The 22,938-nt window shown below is 36.8% G+C and overlaps 1 protein-coding gene across 4 annotated transcripts in view; it reads left to right on the top strand.

Annotated features, from left to right (window-relative positions):
• The window catches only part of DNAAF4 (dynein axonemal assembly factor 4), a 69,423-nt gene that overhangs the window by 43,924 nt on the left and 2,561 nt on the right, over positions 1-22,938 (top strand). For 2 of the 4 annotated variants that reach the window (XM_042941952.1, XM_042941951.1), the window contains exons 7-9: positions 14,439-14,592; positions 15,664-15,769; positions 18,083-18,211. In XM_042941952.1, coding sequence (XP_042797886.1) covers positions 14,439-14,592; positions 15,664-15,769; positions 18,083-18,192 — 370 coding nt within the window. In that variant the 3' untranslated portion in view covers positions 18,193-18,211. Of the gene's footprint in view, positions 1-14,438; positions 14,593-15,663; positions 15,770-18,082; positions 19,890-22,938 lie in introns of those variants that run through there. The other 2 variants (XM_042941949.1, XM_042941953.1) reach the window with 2 other exon arrangements.

The following is a 22,938-nucleotide window of genomic DNA, read 5'->3' on the forward strand; positions in this document are numbered from 1 at the left end:
TGTGAATATTTTTATACGGTTATCAAAAACAGTACAATCTGATACATTATGAATGGCAATTTGATTTCATATTTTGAGGCAGTTGTAGATATTACTTATTGTATTTCATGACATAGACTTTTATTTTTTTATTGTTGCCATAATAAACTATCATGAATTTAGTGGCTTAAAACAACACAAATTTATGATCTTACAGTTTTGGAAATCAGAAGTTCAAAATGGGTTTCACTGGGCTAAAATCAAGGTATCATCTGTGTTTCTTCTACAGCCTATAGGAAAGAATCTATTTGCTTTCGTTTTCCAGTTTATAGGTTGCCTACATTCCTTGGCTTGTGGCCTCCAGCCAGCAATTGCATCACTCCAACCTCTGCTTCCATAATCCCATCTCCTTCTCTCGCTCTGACTTTCCTGCTTCCCTCTTTCTTTTATAAGGATCCTTGTGATTACATTAGTATCCTTTGCTTAATCCTGAATTATCTCCCACCTCAAGACCTTAATTTAGGCCAGTCTGTGGAATCCTTCCTGCCATGTTAGGTGACAAAGTCACAGATTCTGAGGATTAGGATATGGACATCTTTTGGTGGGGTCGTCTCCATTATCTGTCTACCACAATGTCTGCATCTGTATTTTTCTTTTCTTATTTTTTCTTGGTCTTTTTGCTTGTTACACCACCAGGGATTAATATGTAGAGTTGAACTGAAGTGACAATTTTTCTGAAGGTCAGAGGCCTGGGGCTGACAAGTTGGCTTCTTTTACTTCCAACATTAAAGTCTTACATGATCCTTCCTCCTCTTTCTCCCCTTCCCTGCCTCCCTTCCTCTCCATTTATCCAACCATTAAATAAACATCTATTAATTGTTTGCTATTTACCAACTAGCCTCTGAGCTACAAAGATCAGTGCAGGAGACATACTTATACGAATACTTATAATACTTTGTGAGAAGTACAATACATAGAAAAGAACAAAGTAAAATGAGAGTACATAAGAGGGACATTTACCCCTAAAGGAAGGAAGGTATGTTCAGAAAAAGCTTCATAGCAAATATAGCACCTGAGATCCTCAGTGATAAGTAGAAGTTTTAAGAGAAAGGAAAATAAAGGCATTCATTTCAAGTATTGGAGAAAATATGAACAAAAGCTCAAGAGACAAGAAATGGTGTGATATATGGGTCAGGAACTATGTGTGGTTTATTTTTTGCTAAAACATAAAATTTGAGGCTAGGAGTAATGACAAATGAACCTAGAAAAATCATCAGGGCCTTGTGTGTTTGGTTAAAATTCTTTTTTTTAATTTATTTTTTAATTCAAGTATAATTACCATTTGGTGTTATATTAGTTTCAGGTATAAAATATAATGATTCAGCATTTCTATACATCACTCAGTGCTCATCATGATAAGTTACTCTTAATCCCCTTCATCTATTTTACCCATCCCCCCATCCACCTCCCATCTGGCAACTACTAGTCTGTTCACTATATTTAGGAGTCTAGTTTTTTTTTTTTTTTTTTTTAGATTTTTTTTAGATTTTATTCTGTAAGGAGAGGGAAAAAATGTGTTGCAGAAAACACAGCAAAGGCCTTGAACTGGCCTTGTGGTAGGTGGTGTTGTAGGGGTGAAGAGGAGGGCAAATTGAGAAATAATGATGAGATAAAATAGGCAGAACCTCTTGATGGATTTGGAGGGAGTAAGAAGGAGGAGTTCTCAGTTTCTAGTTTGAATGATTGATTGCATGCTGTCACCAGCTAAATTAGGGAATACTAGATGAGAGGCTCATCAGGAGAGAATGCAGGTAAGTTCAGTTTTTAATATATTGAGTTTGAGATGTCTCTGGGCCATTCTGGGTGACACTGTCTGGCAAGTTTGAAACTCAGAGGAGAAGCCAGTACTGTAGACATAGATTTGGAGCTTATCAACATTTATATTGTAGTTAAATTTATAAAAGTGTCTGAGATATCCACAAAGAGTGTGTAGACCTGGAGAGTAGTGGCCTGAGGATAACACTCTGTGACCTACCAACATTTGAAGGTCTGGCAAAAGGAAGGAGTACACAAAAATATTCCCAGAAGCCAATGGAGCAGAAAGTTGAAACAGTTTTTGTTTTGTTTCTTTAAGAATATAAAAGATTTGAATAGATTTGGAGACAAGAGAAAGAAGAGATGATTGAAATCCTCCTGAGCAGAGTGGAGAAAATTGGGTCAAAGCCAAAAATTGGATGGATTGTCTTGATTTTGTCCTTTTTATCCAATTGGTTAGCCTTAGTGAAGACAGAGTTTTGTTTGGCTATGAATTGTTCCTCCTTGCAGCCTGAGAATGCTAAAATGGGCAAAGCTGAGTGGGCTGTCCTGTTGGATTGATTACTTTACTCTAGAAAATGTTGGATTGACTTGGAATAGACAGAGATACTTCATTTTCTGAGATTGGAGGGAAGAATAGTGGAGACAAGTATATATCTAGATAAGGGAAATTGATTAGTGAATACTGTTGGCTCTGCCAGGTTGAGAACATGAATTCATAGAGATGTCAGTACAGCTGTGTGATTTATCTCCTTTAGGGTTTGGTCTTCTTTCGGATTTAAGAATAGATCTTGGGCCAGAGTGGGAATTTTAACTGACAAGTACAGTAAAAGACTAGTCGTGCAAGGGACCAGATTGCTCATAGAAAAATAGCTCAGTTGGGGCGCTTGGGTGGCTCAGTCAGTTAAGCATCCGACTTCAGCCCAGGTCATGATCTCACAGTTCGTGAGTTCAAGCCCCCTGTCGGGCTCTGTGCTGTCAGTTCAGAGCCTGGAGCTTGCTTCGGATTCTGTGTCTCCCTCTCTCTGCCCTTCCGCATTCACATTCTGTCTCTCAGACAATGAATAAATGTTAAAAAAAAAAAAAATTAAAAAAAAGAAAAATAGCTCAGGTATTGAGCCACAAAGTCCAAGTTGGGTTACACAGGAAGAGATGCCAGGCAACTCAGTGGCTCAGTTGGTTAAGCATCTGACTCTGGATTTTGGCTCAGGTCATGATCTCATGGCTCAGTGTTTTTGAGCCCTGAGTTGGGCTCTGTGCTGATCGTGCAGAGCCTGCTTGGGATTCTGTCTCTTCCTCTATCTCTGCCCTTCCCCCCCTTGTGCTAGTGCTAGTGCAAGCTTTCTCTCTTTCAAAATAAATAAATAAACTTAAAAAAAAAAGGAAGGGAGAGATCCCATGAGGGGCTCATTGGACTAAGAGAAAATGGAGCAATTAAGAAATTAGAGGGTACTGTTAAGACAGAAGACTTAGTATAAAGGGAAAGTTGGCAGAATAGAAAATTGTGATTAGTGGCTGGGATTCCAGAGTTTGATATTTCCAAGGTAGTGCAGTTCAGGTGATGATGAAGGCCAAGGTGTGGCCCTGGGAGTGGGTAGCAGAAGTACACTTGAAAGGAAGGCATGATGACTTAAGGAGTTTCAGGTTTTTCAAGACTAAATTGATGAATGGACCATAGACATAAACTTTAGAATCTTCTGGAATCATGGCAGAAGTCGGGATAGAGACAGATGCTGGGAACCAGTTTCAAAGGCCTTAATGAATATGAGAAGAGTGATTTTAACTTTTCTCTCTCTCTTTCTCTTAAAGTAGGCTCCACGCCCAACATAGGATTTGAACTCATGACCTTGAGATCAAGAGTTGAACACTTCTAACAACTGAGCCAGCCAGTTGTCCCAGGAGAATAGTGACTTTTAAAAAGACAGGAGATGACAGTGACTAGAAGGCTGTAGGGGGAAAGATGTCAGGAATATCAAAGGATAATGACTGCGTATAAAGAGAGAGTTTGATTTTCTATCTAGCAGAAGAGAGTCTGAAGAATGCCAGTTTCTACAGTCCTAACCCCTGATGTGGGGACTCAGGAAGGGACGCAGTGGAGAGGGTGGTAGAGATTAGCATTGCCCTGAGGACAGAGCCAAGTTTATTTTAGATGGGATTGTTAAGAAAAGTTAAGGGTATAGGAAAGGAATGAGAGGTGGAGTCAGTTATGGCAAAACCTGGAATAAGAAAGTGCAAAGGAGGGGCACCTGGCTGGCTTGTTCGGTAGAGTGTGTAACTCGTGATCTGGGGTCTCGAGTTCCAGCCCCACTTTGAACGTAGAGATTGCTTTAACAACAACAACAAAAAAATTGCAAGGGTGCCTGGGTGGCTCTGTCGGCTAAACAGCTTACTTCGGCTCAGGTCATGATCTCACGGTTTGTGAGTTTGAGCCCCGCATCTGGCTCTGTGCTGACAGCTCAGAGCCTGGGGCCTGCTTTGGATTCTGTGTCTCCCTTTCCCTCTGCCTGTCCCCTGCTCAGGGACACACACACACACACACACACACATACACTCTCTCTCTCTCTCTCTCTCTCTCAGAAATAAACATTAGAACAAAAATTAAAAAAAAAAAAAGAAAGTGCAAAGGAGTAGAGGGGGATGGGAGTAGGAAAGAACGGCAACATGAAGACGGGGGAAAAGTGTGCTTTTACATCAGTGCTCAAAGATAACAGGGTTGATTGACACGGTGAGACAGGTCTTTGGTATAGGTGTTGTGATGCTGTGACTGGCTAAAGGTCCTAGGAGTGTTGGTTTGGTCTTCCTCTGATACCCTTAAGATGTGATTTGGGTTTAAGAGTAGAAAGGACAGATGAGATCATTGAGCCAGGGTTAGAATTTTGACTGATGCACACACACACTGATGCACACACACACACACACGTGTGTGTGTGTGTGTGTGTGTGTGTGTGTGTGTGTGTGTGTGTGAGTGAATTAAGTTAAAATTAAAAATTAGGGGTGCCTGGGTGGCTCAGTTGGTTGAGTGTCCAACTTCGGCTCAGGTCATGATCTTGCATTTTGGGTTTGAGCCCCGTGTCAGGCTCTGTGCTGATAGCTCAGAGCCTGGAACCTGCTGTGTCTCCCTCTCTCTCTGCCCATCCCCTGCTTGTGCTCTTCTCTCTCTCTGTCTCTCAAAAAATAAAATTAAAATGTTTAAAAAATTTTTTTAATTAAATTAAATAACAATTTTTAAAAGTAAAATATTGAAATAAAATTGCTGGCAAAAGCAACAAATTGGCAGCAACCTAGTGCAAAAGTATACTTTGCAGCAGTCGGGCATGACTGGTAGATTATAATTACTTTTAGTCTCTTGTTTTTGTACCACTTTGCCTTACTACCTCCAATTAGGTAGGAAAAGAAAGAGAAGCAAAACAAGAGGAGAGGAAGAGAGCCGAGAATGAGGAGAGATGAAAGAAAACTTAGTAGCTAATAACACCCAGAGAAACAAAGTACAGTTAATCGAAATGCCAAGTACAAATAGATAAAAGGAAAGGTAAGACTTGTTAGAAGAATATCCTCACTAGCAATGTAATGCAATACAAAAGATAGAAATAGACATAATAGAACTGATTCAGAAACGGTTAGTTGACTTTAAGCCAAAGGATGAAATACCTTCATCTCCAGAGGCTTTGTTTCATGATAGCCTTCTATATTTACACAGGACAAAACTGTTCTTACTGTGCTAAAACTCATGGGACACTTGCTTCACAAAAGGGTAGAGGTGGACAAGCCTTTCAAAAACCAATAGCTTTTTCTTAGAAAAAGCCACAGATTGTTTTCATGTTTTTTGCCTAGCTTCCCACTACTGTATCTTAGTTTTAAATGCCAAATCTCTACCTTTTGGGAAAATACATAAGCTTAGGTAATTTTCCTTGCTCATGAAAGCATTTTACCTTTTCCAATTAACGTTATGTACCAGATAGCTTTTCACTGAGAACATCTCATAAAACAGAGTCTAGATGCTCTAATATAGATATATGCATGGTATGTATGATGTTATTTAACAGCCTTACATGACTCAGAATCTGTAAATAAATTTAATAGCTGTCCTTCTAGACACTTGTAATCACATGAAGTAAATGGACTGTAAATGGACCATTGTTCTGTCTCAAGGACATTACTCTGTGCTTGACTTTTAGTGTAAGTTCTTTTGGACCCTGTCTTAACTTTAGACTTACACACCTTCTTTCCCCACACTAGGGCCACTTGAATCCCATCTGCATACCTCACTCTCTACAGCCAAGTCTAATGTTAGATAGGAGGGAATCAAGGATATGTTATGCTACAATCCAGCATTGTATTGCTATTATTACATAAAAGCATTGTCTACCCTGGTTCTTGGGTCTGAATTTTCTTTTTAGTCTCTTGGCCTAAGTGTCATGTCAGATTTTGTCGCCTGCCTAGTACCCCATTCCTTTTAAGATTGAGGATGTCCTTTGCTTTTGCTTTCCCTTTTGCCACCAGGCTAATTCTACTCTGAGCCCCAACTTTGTTTGTAGGAGCCCACTATCTGCTAACAGACTAACCTAGTCTGCCAGTCTGTATTTCCGTATCCTTATTGTTTGCGTATGTTCTGTGTCTGGATTCGATCTGCCTTGCTGGATGTCTTTTACTTCATGTTGGACTTTTTGATGCTGATTATTGACCATCTTCTCCCAACACAGTATATAATTCTACTTGCCAAACTGAATTTCTTCCACATACTTAGGTTTGGGTCCATGCCCCAGCAAGAACTGTGAAGGTTTAGCCTACCACAGTTTCATGGATACCAGGAGAAGACATGAGACTCATGGGTTAGAGACAAAGGAATGTTATTCAAGGCACAGCAATCAGTGTGACCTTCATACTGGTTCCCTTTGCGCCTCAAGTCCCACAAGGCCAATGCATAGGCAGGCCTAGGTTTGAACCACAGCTGAGAACACCATGCTTAACACAATTTTTCATGAGAGGATTATAAGCAAATATGTCCAGCCTTTGACCCACAAGGAGATACTATCTTTTTTTCATACTGAACAGCAGATAAATCTGCTCTTTGCTCCAGAGGGAGACACTATATTTTCCAAGGCTATGTGCTATATGCACATCTTTGAAAAGATTGTCCCAAATAAAAGCCGTCTGTGCATCTGACATAAGATATGCACGAACATAAAATTCCCATGAAGAGTCATCTTCCAACAGTCCTTTGGACCTGCCTACTTTCAGGACAGATCTGCCAAATATGCCTTGCTCTCCTGCATTTTATTTATTAAAACAATTTTTTTTAATGTTTATTTATTTTTGAAAGAGAGAGAGAGAGTGGGAGCTGGGAAGAGGGAGACACAGAATCTGAAGCAGGCTCCAGGCTCTGAGCTGTCAGCACAGAGTCCAACATAGGTGCTTGAACCCACAAACTGAGATCATGACCTAAGCTGAAGTTGGATGCTTAACCAACTGAGGCACCCAGGCACCCCTCTTCTGCATTTTAAAAACTATGTTTCTGGAGATAAGATGGTTTTCTTATACTTCTACCTTTTGCCTGAATTACAGAAGTTTAGAATCCATATTTATTCTCAGATCACTTCTTTGATGTAATTATCATTTTGTTCATTTGCTTGTTTGTATGCATTTTATAGCCCATAATACTCTATTGCAATACACTACCTGTTATGGCCTAACTTGTCATTTTGTTTAATATGTAGTTTCCTTTTCCTGTTTCCATCCTGAGTGCTAAATTGTAGTGGCTGACGTGCTTTCACAAAGGCATACTGATACTCAGCTTTAGAAGCTCTAGAGATACCCAAGAATGTTTTCTATGCTGAAAGATAAGATGCTGAAAGAGACAACAATTTTTGAAGTCTGTTCAGGGGCAGGTGGCTGTTACAGTTCCTATTGCCCACAAAACAGAGCCGTTCTGTCTTCTGTTGGAATATGTGTTGCTCCTGGCCCTATTGCTGTTGCTAAGCCCCACTACTTCTGATTTCTCCTAGCTGTCTTCTGCCCTTTTCTTTACTTCTCTCTACATCACTTCTTTCTTATCATTCCTGCCTCTGGTTGCTTCTCCCAGTCTTGTACAAAATCTTGGGCCCTTTTGGCTATTGCTAATCAGAATGTTTCTTTCTTTACAAAGGCATACCCATCAGTCATCATAAAAATGACAGGATTGTTGGAGCTCCTGGGTGGCTCAGTCGGTTAAGCATCAACTTTGGCTTAGGTCATGATCTCACACTTTGTGGGTTCAAGCCCCATGTTGGGCTCTGTGCTGACAGCCCAGAACCTGGAACCTGCTTCAAATTCTGTCTCCTTCTCTCTCTGCCCCTTCCCCCCTCACTCTGTCTCTCAAAAATAAATAAACATTAAAAATGACAGGATTTGGGGCATCTGGGTGGCTCAGTCGGTTGAGCGTCTGACTTCGGCTCAGGTCATGATCTCACACTCCATGAGTTCGAGCCCCGTGTCAGGCTCTGTGCTGACAGCTCAGAGCCTGGAGCCTGCTTCAGATTCTGTGTCTCCCTCTCTTTCTCCGCCTCTCCCCTGCTCATGCTCTGTCTCTCTCTGTCTCAAAAATAAATAAAAACATTAAAAAATTTTTTTTTTAAAATAATAATAAAAAAATAAAAATGACAGGATTGTTTGCAATTGTTCATGTCTCTTTTATTCTCACTATACATTCAGTATAATAAGCACTCAGTATGTGTTGAATTAATGAGTACTTTTGCATAATTCTTTTCACTGGCATTGCCTTATTTCGAACATCAATGAAGACTTCATGGTTATTAACTTCTCTGCTTAAATTGTTCAAAGGTTACTGCCCTTTGGATACAGGTTTAATTTTTTCCCTTTCCTTTTGAAATTTGGCTGTTTCCAAGTTCAAAATCATTCTGAAAGCCATACGGCAGATTTTTGGATTTTTGTAGTGACATTAAAGTTAAAAAAAAGTAATGTTCATTTGGATTTATATTTTAATACGTATATGTAAACTTTAAAAATATTTTAATACTTTATATTTCTTGCTATTATGCCTCCTACAATGGTTCTTTTAATAACACTCATTGTAGGGGCGCTGGGGTGGTTCTGTCAGTTAAGCGTCCGACTTCAGCTCAGGTCATGATCTCACAGTTCGTGGTTTCAAGCCCCACATCAGGCTCTTTGCTGACAGCTCAGAGCCTGGAGCCTGCTTTAGATTCTGTGTCTCCCTCTTTCTCTGCCTCTCCCCTGCTCATGCTCTATCTTTCTCTGTCTCTCAAAAATAAATGTAAAAATAGTTTAAAAATAATTTTCATTTTAAACTTTTCTTCCCTTCAAACCTGGGAAAATTTTTCTGATAAAACGTTTATATTATAAAACTATAAACTTATGTTAAAGATGAAAAATGGAATTGTTCTTCAAATGTATAGGTTAATATAAGATTTGTACAGTTATACAGACCAATGGAATAGATAGTCCAGAAATAGCTCTCCCCTCTATGATCAAATGATTTTCAATAGTTATTCAGTGGAGAAAGGACAGTCTTTTCAACACATGGTGGTGGGAAAATTGGAAATTCATATGCAAAAGAATGAAGTTGGGCCCTTACCTAACACCTTATACAAAAATTAACTCAAAAGAGATAAAAGATCTAAACAGAAGAGCTAAAACAATGAATTTCTTAGACTAAAACACAGAGTACTTTATGACATTGGATTTGGCAATATTTCTTGGATGTGACATCAAAAGCATAGACAACAAAAGACAAGTAAGTGGAAATGCATCAAAATTAAAAACTTGTACATGACGGGCACTATTAACAGAATGAAAAGACAGCCCATGGAATGGAGACAATATTTGCAAATCATGTATCTGATAAAGGGTTAATATCCAGAATATATTTAAAGAACTTCTGCAACTCAACAGTTTAAAAACTAAACAATCTTTTTAAAAAGTAGGCAAAGAAAATAAATATATAAATATATAAATATTTATATATTTTTCATACATATATGTATATATGTATATACATATATATTCATATATATGTATATATGAATATATATGTACATATATACGTATATATATTCATATATATGTATATATGAATATATATGTACATATATACGTATATATATTCATGTATATGTATATATATGTACATATGTGTGTATATATATATATATATATATATATATATATATATATTAGGCAAAGAACTTGAATAGGCTTTTCTCCAAAGAGGATTTCCAAAGGCAAAGGTGCATGAAAAGATGCTGAATGTCACTAATTATTTAGAAAATGCAAATCAGAGTCACAGTGGGATACTAATTTACATAGATTACACTGGGTATTATCAAAATAACAAAATAACCCAGAAAATAACAAGTGTTTGTGAGGATGTGGAGAAATTAGAAACCTTGAACATTGTTGGTGGGAATATAAATTGTACACAGTATGGAGCCCCCTCAAAAAAATTAAAAATAGAATTACCATATGATCCGGCAATTTCACTTTAGGGCATATACAGAAAAGAATTGAAAGCAGGGAAACAAACAGATATTTGTACACTCATGTTCATAGTAGCATTATTCACAATAGCCAGAAGGTAGAAGCAACCCAAGTGCCCATTGATGGATATTTTGGTAAACAAAATGTGGTATATCCATACAACAGAATATTCTTTTTTTTTTAATATGAAATTTATTGTCAAATTGGTTTCCATACAACACCCAGTGCTCATCCCAACAGGTGCCCTCCTCAATGCCCATCACCCACCCACCTCTCCTTCCCACCCCCCCTCAAACCTCAGTTTGTTCTCAGTTTTTTAGAGTCTCTTATGTTTTGCCTCCCTCCCTCTCTAACCTTTTTTTTTTCCTTCCCCTCCCCCATGGTCTTCTGTTAAGTTTCTCAGGATCCACAAAAGAGTGAAAGCATATGGTATCTCTCGTTCTCTGCATGACTTATTTCACTTAGCATAACACTCTCCAGTTCCATCCACATTGCTACAAAAGGCCATATTTCATTGTTTCTCATTGCCAAGTAGTATTCCATTGTATATATAAACCACAACTTCTTTATCCATTCATCAGTTAATGGACATTTAGGCTCTTTCCATAATTTGGCTATTGTTGAGAGTGCTGCTATAAACATTGGGGTACAAGTGCCCCTATGCATCAGCACTCCTCTATCCCTTGGGTAAATTCCTAGCAGTGCTATTGCTGGGTCATAGGGTAGATCTATTTTTAATTTTTTGAGGAACCTCCACACTGGTTTCCAGAGCGGCTGCACCAGTTTGCATTCCCACCAACAGTGCAAGGGGGTTCCTGTTTCTCCACATCCTCACCAGCATCTATAGTCTCCTGATTTGTTCATTTTAGCCGCTCTGACTGGCGTGAGGTGATATCTGAGTGTGGTTTTGATTTGTATTTCCCTGATGAGGAGTGACGTTGAGCATCTTTTCATGTGCCTGTGGGACATCTGGATGTCTTCTTTAGAGAAGTTCTATTTGTGTTTTCTGCCCATTTCTTCACTGGATTATTTGTTTTTTGGGTGTGGAGTTTGGTGAGCTCTTTATAGATTTTGGATACTAGCCCTTTGTCTGATATGTCATTTGCAAATATCGTTTCCCATTCTGTTGGTTGCCTTTTAGTTCTGTTGATTGTTTCCTTTGCAGTGCAGAAGCTTTTTCTCTTCATGAGGTCCCAATAGTTCATTTTTGCTTTTAATTCCCTTGCCTTTGGGGATGTGTCAAGTAGGAAATAGCTGTGGCTGAGGTCAGAGAGGTTTTTTTCCTGCTTTCTCCTCTAGGGTTTTGATGGTTTCCTGTCTCACATTCAGGTCCTTTATCCATTTTGAGTTTATTTTTGTGAATGGTGTATTCTCAATAGCCTTAAAGGGAAGAAACTCTTGTTACATGTTACAACATGGATGAACCTTGAAGACATTACGCTAAGTAAAACAAGCCAGTTACAAAAGGAAAAATACTGTATAATTGCACTTATATGAGGTACCTACAGCAGTCAAATTCATAGGACAGATAATAGAACGGTGGTCATCAAAGGTAGGAGGTAATGGGATGTTAATGTTTAATGAGTACAGATTTTCAGTTTTGGAAGGTGAAAAACTTCTAGAGTTGGATGTTGATGATGATTGCACAACAATGTGAATGTACTTAATGCCACTAAACTATACATTTAAAAATGGTTAAAAATGGTACATTTTATGTTATGTATATTGTGCCATAATTAAAAAGGGGAGGGGGAGCTTGTAGTAGACACTATAGGTTATCCAGCCAAAATGTATGCCCTCCCTTTATCCTTATTGGCTGAGACCTTATTTTGGTTAGGAGTGTAGACTGTATTACCCATGTGACCAAGTCCTGAGATAAATTCTGATTGACTTCAACAAATCAGGGTTTTCACTGCACTGCTGGTGGGTTTATTTGCTTGTGTTGTTGTTTTGTTTTTAGATCTATGTTTTATTATAATGTTTATAAAAGCAGAGTATTAGGAAACAAAAACCCTAAATATACATCATTAGGAGGAGACTGGTTTCAGAAATCCTGGCAGAAATTAGAGAATACTTTGCTTAAAAAAAAAAAAAAATCTTTAAAAATAGTGTATCTCCAATTTTCTTAATATGAAAAGATTATCATATTGTTGAATTTTCTTAAATGCTCCCAAACAGCAATATGTAGTACTGAGGTGTAAAAGTGGGGAGAGAGAGAGACAGATGGGGAGAGAGATTGAGGAAGAGAGGGAGTGACTGGTGGTTTTATTAAGACAAAATATATATTTTTTAAAGTTTATTTTGAGAAAGAGCTTGAGGTGGGGGAGGGAAAGAAAGAGAGAAGAGAGAGAATCCCAAGCAGGATCCATTTCAGTGTGGAACTGATACAGGACTTGATATGGAACTGTGAGATCATGGTGACCTGAGCAGAAACCAAGAGTCAGACACTTAACCAACTGAGCCACCCAGGTACCCCAAGGCTTAATATTTTTTTCAGGTGGGTACTTTTGGTTAATGAGATGGGAAAGGAGGTGAACCAGGAGATTTCTGGAAAAGTTTTTTTTTGCTCTCAAGGAGCATATACCAGAAGATACCGTCCCATTTTATTCTAATGAATATCGTGCTTTGAATGTGGCACCTTAAGCTATGCAGTCATCTTATACTATGAGAAAAACCAGCCCTAGGATGAAGTAGCTTGTGAGTATAGTATAATGGAGAAGTGTAAGTAACCTTAGGCCTTGATAATATGTTCAAGTTGCTGATTTCATTGGGCATGGAGCCTTTCCCTCTGGAGTTGTTTTTCTGTTTTGTTTTTTTGTTTGTTTTCTTTTTAATTTTTTAAACTTATTTATTTTGATAGGAACAAGCAGGGAAGTGGGGAGAGAAAGGGGGAAGAGAAAGAATCCCAAGCAGGCTCTGCCATGTGAGCACAGAGCACTACGTGGGGCTCAAATTCACAAACCGTGAGATTATGCCCTGAGCTGAAATCAGAAGTCTAAGGCTTAACTGATTGAGCCACACTGGCTTCCCTCTCTGGACTTTTTAAATGTGAGATCATTTACTTCCTTGTTTAAGCCAGTTTGAGTTGAGATCCTGTTACTTGCATTCCGAAACATCCTAGCTGATATGAGGCATTTCAGAAACATAAACTTTTACCAGAGAATTAGCTTTTCTAGTTTGTGCAAGTTATTTTAAACTTGAATCCGGATTACATTAGATGTCACAGTAGTGTTGTTTTACCTTTTACTAATGGTTTACTGGGTGCTTTTACTTTGATGTCATCAAGTTCTAGAACGGTACAGTATGCAGTACAGTCAACTGGAAATAAATACAAAGTGTTCTTTATATAGCAGTTTTATATTTGGTATTTTATTTTTTCCCTTTTTTGTGCATTTTCCAAAATTCTAGGAATTGTACATGAAAAATAAAAACCACTTTACATTTTAAATAAAACCCTTAATTATGTACATCTGTTTGAAGAGAATTTTGGAAGATTTAAACTATTAGATGCTTTTGTTTGCAAGTAATAAAAAAAAATTTTAAAACAATTTTAAACTCTGTTAAAAGGAATTTATTGGCTATGTAACTAAAAAGCTAAAGGTATGTTACATTTCAGGTAAAGCTTGATGCAGCAGCTTAATTGTATCACTAAGGACTCTGCTTCTGTCTGCCTTTTTATTCTTTTCATAATTCTATGGTATCAGCTTCATTCTAGTGCTGGCTCTTTTCATCGTGTTAAAAATGGTCACCACAGTTAGGGCTGTATGCTTTCTTCATTTGTATCCAGCAAGAGGAGTTTTCCCAACTTTTCATTCTCCAACATTGGAAACAAAGTCACAGGCTTCATTCTGAATAGACCAATTTAGGTCACAAGCTTATCCCCAAGTCAGTCATTGTAGCCAAGAGGATAGAAATATGCTTAGGGCTTAAACTACCATAGCTACCTTTGGAGGTGGGGGTGAGGTCAGTCCCATTCAGATTATATGTTGATACATGTGGAGGAAAGTAGGGGGCAGTGTAGCCTACAAACCATTGTATAGGGAATAGAAAAGGAGGTAAACCATCTCCTCTGCCAGATGTTACTAGATAGTATTTCTGTGTTCCTATTTCAATGTTATATTGTTTTCCTTTTTTTTTTTTTTTTGTCTCATTAGTAAATTGTTCGCAACAGAAAACTATTTGGCAGCTATTAATGCATATAACTTAGCCATAAGACTAAATAACAAGATTCCACTATTGTATTTGAATCGGGCTGCTTGCCACCTAAAACTAAAAAACTTACACAAGGCCATCGAAGATTCTTCTAAGGTATGTGTGTGTGTGTGTGTGTGTGTGTGTGTGTGTGTGTGTGTGTTGCTTTAAAATTGTTATCCTTATTTATTGGTTTAAATGATACCCTTCATGTGTTTTCTTTTAAATTTATGTAGTTGAGATGCAAGGATTATAAGAGTCATCTTGTTGGGCTTTTTTTTTTTTTTTTTTTTTACTGAAAAAAAGATTTTTCTGTGTTTGAATAGATAAGAAACTGTTTTTTTTTTTTTTTTTTTAGATTTCAAGTTTCATTAGAAATCCCCTATCAATTGCTCCTATATTTCCTTGATGTATCATTTGAAATTCACAAGGAAATTAGTAAATGTTTGTCAGTTGTGCTTACCCTTTTTCTTATTAAAGTTTTGCAGACTTACTGCAAGGTTGAAGGAAGAAAACTTGGTATTCCCTTGTTATCACTACCTCTTGCACGGTAGGATAGCTCCCTAGTAATTTCCCGATTTTCAGAGTAACTTAGTATATCCTAATTTCATTACTAATATCATGTCATTACTAATAAACTAGTTTTTTTCTCTTTTTTTTTCCATATCCAAGTAACCTGTCTACAGGGAAAATCATATGCAAAATCTCTTAAGTTGCCCCTTGAGATTGAAAATATGGAAGAAATAACCAGATCCTCATACTTTGATCTTATTAAGCTACTAAAAGATCTGGCAATATTCTTAGGATCCAGTTTTCCTTTTATTAGCACAATTCTGGCCACAAATATTTATTGAATGATTGAATGAACTGAAATGCCCAATTTGAATTTTTATAAAAGATCTCCAATACTCTTTAATCATTCCTGTTAATGAAGGTAAAAATGTAGAGGTTTCAAATGATAAACCAGAGATAACTTTGGGAGAGAGGGTATGAATCTTGTATAGGAACAATTGAACAATTCTTTAAATTGTTCAACCCAAATATAAGTATTTGATACATTTCTGTATCAGTTAAGCCCAAAATTTTGGTGGGTGCAGACTTGAGGCTTGTTTCAGAGTTAATATTTTTACCATGTTTTTGCTCAAGTTTAAATTAGGAAATTGTCTTTCCCTCATTTTATTCTGTAAGGCATTAGAATTATTGACACCACCTGTTGCAGACAATGCTAATGGAAGAATGAAGGCACATATACGACGTGGAACAGCATTCTGTCAGCTAGAATTGTATGTAGAAGGTAAGAAATTGATAGAAATGTTTTAAGTTACAAATTATACTCTGAAAAAGGTATCAATGGGATTATTTAAGATCATAACTTTTTAGGACTCCACTGTTTTATATTTTTAGCATTTAATGTATTCTTTGCAATTTATCTGACAAAAATGATTTTGAAATACTTAAAAAATTTATTGTTGTAGAAGGGAGTGAACAGCCAGTTTAGGTCTCAGAAAATGCTGTAGCATCAGACAACTTTTCTATAGAAAGATGTGTGATAAAAGTTATAAATGAGTCAGTTAAGGGGTGCCTGGGTGGCTCAGTTGGTTAAGCGGCCGACTTCGGCTCAGGTCATGATCTCGTGGTCCGTGAGTTTGAGCCCCGGATCAGGCTCTGTGCTGACAGCTCAGAGCCTGGAGCCTGTTTCAGATTCTGTGTCTCCCTCTCTCTGACCCTCCCCTGTTCATGCTCTGTCTCTCCCTGTCTCAAAAATAAATAAAACGTTAAAAAAAAATTTTTTTTTTTAAAAATGAGTCAGTTAAGATATGATGGAAATTTAAAATGAACTGCTTTGGACACACACACACACACACACACACACACACACACACACAAGCTCAGAAATAACTGATGTACTACCGTATATGATCATTGCTTATATTTGTGGGACTGTGCTAAGGTTTGTAATTCAGCCTGGTGGATAGAAGCCATAACACTGATTTTTTATTGTTTTTTCGTTTTTAATGTGTTTGGGGACTGGTTTGCAGTTACTCATTTTGCTCCAAAGGCAAAAGTTTTTAGTAGTCAGTGTCTTACCGTTAATGTTCTTCTTCCCATACTTCTGTACCCAGAGGACCATTCAGCTTTCCTTTATTCAAGGCCTAAAGGTATACTCCTTGATGATGCCTTGCCAGGGAAGGGGCTAGTCTATATGGTTTTATTATTTCTGACTTTGTTTTTAAACTTGTTTCTGACATTTTTAGATTTCTATTTTTTTCGTTTTTTAAATTAAAAAAATTTTTTTTAATTTATTGAGAGAGAGCGCACATGTGTGCACAAGAGAGAATTCTAAGCAGCTCCACGTGCATTGCAGAGCCTGATGCAAGGCTCAATCTCATGACTTAAGGTGAAATCAAGAGTCCTATGTCCAACTGACTGAACCACCCAGGTACCCCAGAGATTTTTCCAACCAAAGCACCCATATGAGATTTATATGCCCTGTTTTTGTTTTTGTTTTTTAAGTGTCTCGTCCAGCTTTGTGAAGATAAAAATTATGAATGCAGGAATGAAAGATTTTAAAGCATTCTTTAGAAATGATAGCACTATAGACTTTCTGAGCTAAAAGTACTCTTCATTTTAAAGATGAGAAAATGGAGGCTTGGGGAAGTTAAGTGCTTTACCTCAAGTGGCATGGCAAATCAGTAGCACTTAGAACTCAAGTTTCCTTATTCTCAAAGAAATTTTCCCACTGCTTATTTTGGTGAAGATTTAGACTTATTTGTGTATATATGTAACAACCAGCCCACAATGCTTTCCTTTTAAGCCAATTTTTCCTCAAAAGAATTCTGTAGGTATGATAGCTATAGAAAAAAACATAAACGATAATCTATGGATTATATAAAGTATGGATTGAGTCTACCAAAATTATTTTTTTAATCTAGAATCAAAAAAAATTTTTTTTAATATTTATTTATTTTTGAGAGAGAAACACACTGAGCGGGAGCAGGGGAGGTGCAGAAAGAGAGGGAGACACAGAATCTGAAACAGGCTCGAGGCTCTGAGCTTTCAGCACAGAGCCCAACGCAGGGCTCGAACTCACAAACTACAAAACCTGAGCTGAAATTGGACATTTTACCGACTGAGCCACCCAGGCTCTCCTAATCTAGAATTTCTAAATAAGATGGCATTTTTCAAAAATGAGTCTGTTCATGCTTTAATGAGTTTAAGCTGTTAGCTTATTTGTACTTGAATTTAAAATAACTGTTTCTGAGGTGCCTGGCTTGCTCATTTGGAAGAGCATGTGACTCTTGATCTTGGCCCCACATTGGGTGTTGAGATTACTTAAATGAATTTTTAAAAACCCTAAAAAAACTGCTTCTTACAAAGTCCTGAGTGAAGTGAGTATAATTACTTCTGAAATTACTGAAAAATTTCTGCAGTATTTTAGAAATACTACATAGAGATGCATATATGAAAATGAGAATCTAATTGAAAACCTGGTACTTGTCCTGAACCATGTTCTTATTGGTTATTTTTAGTAAAAAAAAATTGTCTAGATAACACAAGTATGTATAAAATACCGATTTTATTGACTATCACTGCTATATAAATATAGGCTTACAGGATTATGAAGCTGCACTTAAGATTGACCCGTCCAATGAAATTGTACAAAATGATGCTGAGAAGATTCGGAATATAATTCAAGGAACAGAACTAAAATCTTAATGACTGCTGAAGCAACTAGGTATTGTACCAGATATTGTTTGAAGTTTTTAAAAAAATAACTGGAGACATTAGGAATATTTGTAAATATGGCTGATTGTGCAGAATCACTTTCTCTTTAGTTCTCTAGTTCTGTAGAGGGCAAAATCTATAGATTTATATATTACAAATCTATGGAAGATTAAATGTGTGACTTGAATGGTTTCTGAATAAGTAAATCAAAACAAGAATGATTTAATTCTTCTTCAATACACAGATTAATTGTATATATATATGTATATATATATATATATACACATATATATGTACATACATATACATACATATGTATATATGTATATATATATATTGTTGTTGTTGTTGTTACTGAATTCAACTTGCCCTTAAAACTAACCAAATATTTGTTGGTGTGATGAGTATTAAGACACGGATTCATTTTTGACAAGGTAAAATTTGAAAATAAAAGACCACCTTAAAAAAATTTTTTTTTAATTATATATAATACTTAGTTGTCTGAATGATTGACCTTGGTATAATCAATACTGATGTTCACTTAGTTTTCAATGCACAGAACCTTTTTTTTCCCTTTCATACTTCTCCACCACCTGTGTGGGAGGTTAGACCAGTTCAATCTAGCAAAACAACTGTTTGGGAAACCTTGTTTTCAACTTCAGCTACAGGCAGTGTTCCCCAAAGCCTTGATCATATTTCATACTATCTGATGAAGGTAAGTTTTCTAGTACCTTCAAGTACAATAGGAAAAAGAAAAAAAGGACAGCAAAGGGTGAAATGTTAACACAGAATATTATGATACTGGCATTTGATTGCACCACCACTTGTGTTGTATCACTGTGATGATGCAAGCATTAAGCAAAAACAGTATAGCTTCCCTTTTGCACATAGTAGTTATCACAATTGTCTGTTTATATTTAGAGGATTTTTAGAAAAATCAAACAATTTTTTAGGAGTAAGTTTTTATAGCATTTGGTCATCTGATATCATTCAAATGGACCATAAGACAGCTTCATTCTTTTTTTTTTTTTAACTCAATATTTTTTTTGAATGGGAACAGATAAGGTTAGTTCAGCAACCTTGAGACTTTTATAAAGCAACTTTTGATAACTTACATAGCAGCCTTGTCCAGTTATTAGACCTTCTAATAAGACTTGCTTCTAATAAGGATTGCTTTTGCTTATAATCAACACTGGTTTGTTAATTTATTTTTAAAAAATAAGTGTTACCAACATGAAGATGGGTCTTCATGTGTGTCAAATACCAGTTTGATGTTCAAAATATGTTAACCAACCTAGTGCTGCTTCAGGCTCTTCCTGTTACCATCCTCTCCCCCTCTCCCCCTACCCTCTCGAAAAAGACTGGGCCCAATAGCTGCCCTAAGGGCAAAAGATCTATCCTTGGAGGAATAGAAGAAGGGATAGTCTTAACTAGTTATGTGTGAATATTTTTTACCCTATCCTCTAAGTAAAGTCTTGGTTTAAATGCAACAGATGAATTTGTATTTACGAAATACTTGACCTCTTTTGAGCAATCTCCTATGGTTTACAAGGGACTTTTGTCTTAGATTGAAGTAGTGACAGAGTTGAAATATTGATACAACATACCCATCTCTTTTATGATAAAAACATACCTCCCAAATAATAGTGCTAATTAAGGCCTGTGAATAAAAGATAAAAAAATTCTAATAGTAGTCCTTTGATTTTTTTATAATGTCAATTATTTAATTGAAATTAATTTCAAGATACCAAATGGATAACAAACTAAATGTGGCTGTTACAGAAATGTAAACTGAAGGGATCTTTAATCATCTGAAGGGATCTTTAATCCCCCACTACTATGTGATTACCATACACATAAATACATAGTATACATGTTAATTAAAGATGATTTTTTGACAAATTTGGCTATGAAGAAATATCAAAACTATATCAAAATATTGATTACAAAGGAAAGATCAGACTTAGCACATTTTGCAGTGGATGCTTTACAGGAATAGAAAATAGTTATTGTTAGACTTAATTAAAAAAATATTTTCTAATATACCACTCACTTGCCCTTTGATAGTCACTTCGGAGTCAGGGTGGATGGGTAACTAGTTTGATTAAACCTGTTTTTATGTCATTAAAGTGCTTAAGCATTTTATGAGGACAGTTCATCTCTTTCTTCCCAGAAAGAGGTTTGTGAATTACATTAAGCAAAAGTGGTTTGTCCCAGACCAGGTTTGGTATAATTTTTTTAATACATTTTAGCTCTTTACTGACAGAAGTAAAAATGTTATTCCTAATAGATAGGTGCTATCTAATAGTTAAGTAGAAAGTAAACACATATGTTTGTATAAACATATCCTGTCCAGTTTTCCAGAGTCAAAGAAAACCAGAGCTGGACAGTAGTTAGAGCAGTAAAAACACATTTCACTTGGGAACTATTACAGGATAAGAAAAGAGATCTCAGTGTAGAATTGGGGTCTTTTCATAATATAGCATGGGCAATGGACAAGTGGTGATTAACAGCTAAGGAACAAGTTGGGGGTGGGGGTCGGAGTTGTCAGTGGATAGAAAATCACTAAGAGGAAACATCAGGGGTAGGGAGATTCTGGCTATATTAATCTAACAGGATTCTTGCTGAAGGCAGGCCAGGTTGATTGGGCATTATCTGGGGATGATGAGGGGTGAGGAATTTGGTCAAATATTGAGAGTGATTGAAATTAATGGTGGGGATTCTGGCTAACCCAACTTAGCATTATTCTTGCTAACAACTGAACTTGACAAGGCCCAAGGATGAGGCCCAGTTGGAAAGTGGCTAAAGGAACCTGTTTAGAGTTTGGTGAAGGAGAGACCACTTGTCACCAGCAAGCCAAGTACTTTCCAGTGAATCTCATCCATGTGCCAAATAAGGACAAAGGATTTTTGCACATACCATCTGGGGAAAGGGTTAGTAGGTGATCTCCCAAAAAGACTGACAACAGGGGTATTTCATTATCGTATTGATCTGATCTGGCTCAGTCTCACTCTCAAAGACCTATCAATAGCTGATCCATCTCTGAGTATCAGATTCACATTAACCCAGCTCAGGAGACTGCCTGGGCAAAACATACTGCCTACTTATTAATTATTAACCCAGCAAAACAGACTGCCTACTTATTAATTCATAATTAGAAATTGAGCATCTGCATGGGGATGATAGGTTATATGACAATTCACCTTTCCTTATAAACAGATGTATATAGTAAATCACATCATAAAATTGCTTGGTAAACATGTTAAAAGAAACAGGTCCAAAATGGAGTCACTTGTGGCTTCACAAGTGAATTCTACCAAACATTTAAAGAAGGGTTAATACCTATTCTTTTCAAACTATTCCAAAAAATGGAAGAGGAAGGAAAGCTTTCTATGAGGCCAGCATTACCCTGACACCAAAACCAGATAGAGTCACTACAAAAAAAAGAGAGAACTATAGGCCAATATCTCTGATGAACATAGATACATATATCCTCAACAAATTATTAGCAAACCAAATCCAACAATACATTAAAAAAAATCATTCACCACAATCAAGTGGGATTTATTCTTGGGATATAAGGGTGGCTGAATGTTCACAAATCAATCAACTTGATACATGACATCAGTAAGAAAAAGGATAGGGTTGCCTGGGTGGCTCAGTCAGTTAAGCTTAAGATTCTTGATCTGGGCTCAAGTCATGATCTCATGGTTGTGAGATCAAGCCCCATATCAGGCTCCATGCTGAGTGGGGAGCCTGCATGGAATTCTCTCTCTCTCTCTCTCTCTCTCTCTCTCTCTCTCTCTCTGCCCCTCTCCTGCTCATGTGTGTGCACACTCTCTCAAAATAAATAAACATTAAAAAATAAGACAAAGGATAAAAAAATATTATTTTAATAGATGCAGAAAAACATTTGACAAGGTACAATATCCATTCATAATAAAAACCCTCAACAAAGTAGGGTTAGAGGGAATAGACATCCACATAATAAAGGCTATCTATGAAAAACTCACTGCTAACATCATCCTCAATGAGGAAAAACAGAGCTTTTCCCCCAAGGGAAGGAACAAGACAGGATTTCCACTCTCAAAATTTTCATTGAACATACTACTGGAAGTTTTAGCCACAGCAATTAGACAAGAAAAAGAAATGAAAGGCATTGGAATTGGTAAGGAGAGGTAAAACTTTCACTACTTGTAGATGACATGATACTATATATATAGAAAACCCTAAAGACTCCACCAAAAAACTTCGGAACTGAGAAATGAATCAGGAAAGCTGCAGGATACAAAATCAATATACAGAAACCTGTTGCATTTCTGTACACTAATAATGAAGTAGCAGAAAGAGAAATTAAGAAAATCCCATGTACAATTGCACCAAAAATAATAAAACCTAGGGATAAACCTAACCAAAGAGGGGAAAGACTTGTACTCTGAAAACTATAAAACATTGATGAAAGAAATTGAAGATGACACAAATGGAAAGATATTCTATGCTCATGGATTGGAAGAACAAATATTGTTAGAATGTCCATTCTACCCAAAGCAATCTACAGATTTAATGCAATCCCAATCAAATACCAAGAGCATTTTTCACAGAACTAGAATAAAAAATCCTAAAATTTTTATGGAACCACAAAAGATCCTGAAGAGCCAAAGTAATCTGGAAAAGAAGAACATAACTGGAGGTATCACAATCCCAGATTTCAAGATATACTACAAAGTTGTATTAATC

The sequence above is a fragment of the Panthera leo genome, chromosome B3 (assembly GCF_018350215.1).
Source record: "Panthera leo isolate Ple1 chromosome B3, P.leo_Ple1_pat1.1, whole genome shotgun sequence".
Lineage (NCBI taxonomy): Eukaryota > Metazoa > Chordata > Mammalia > Carnivora > Felidae > Panthera > Panthera leo.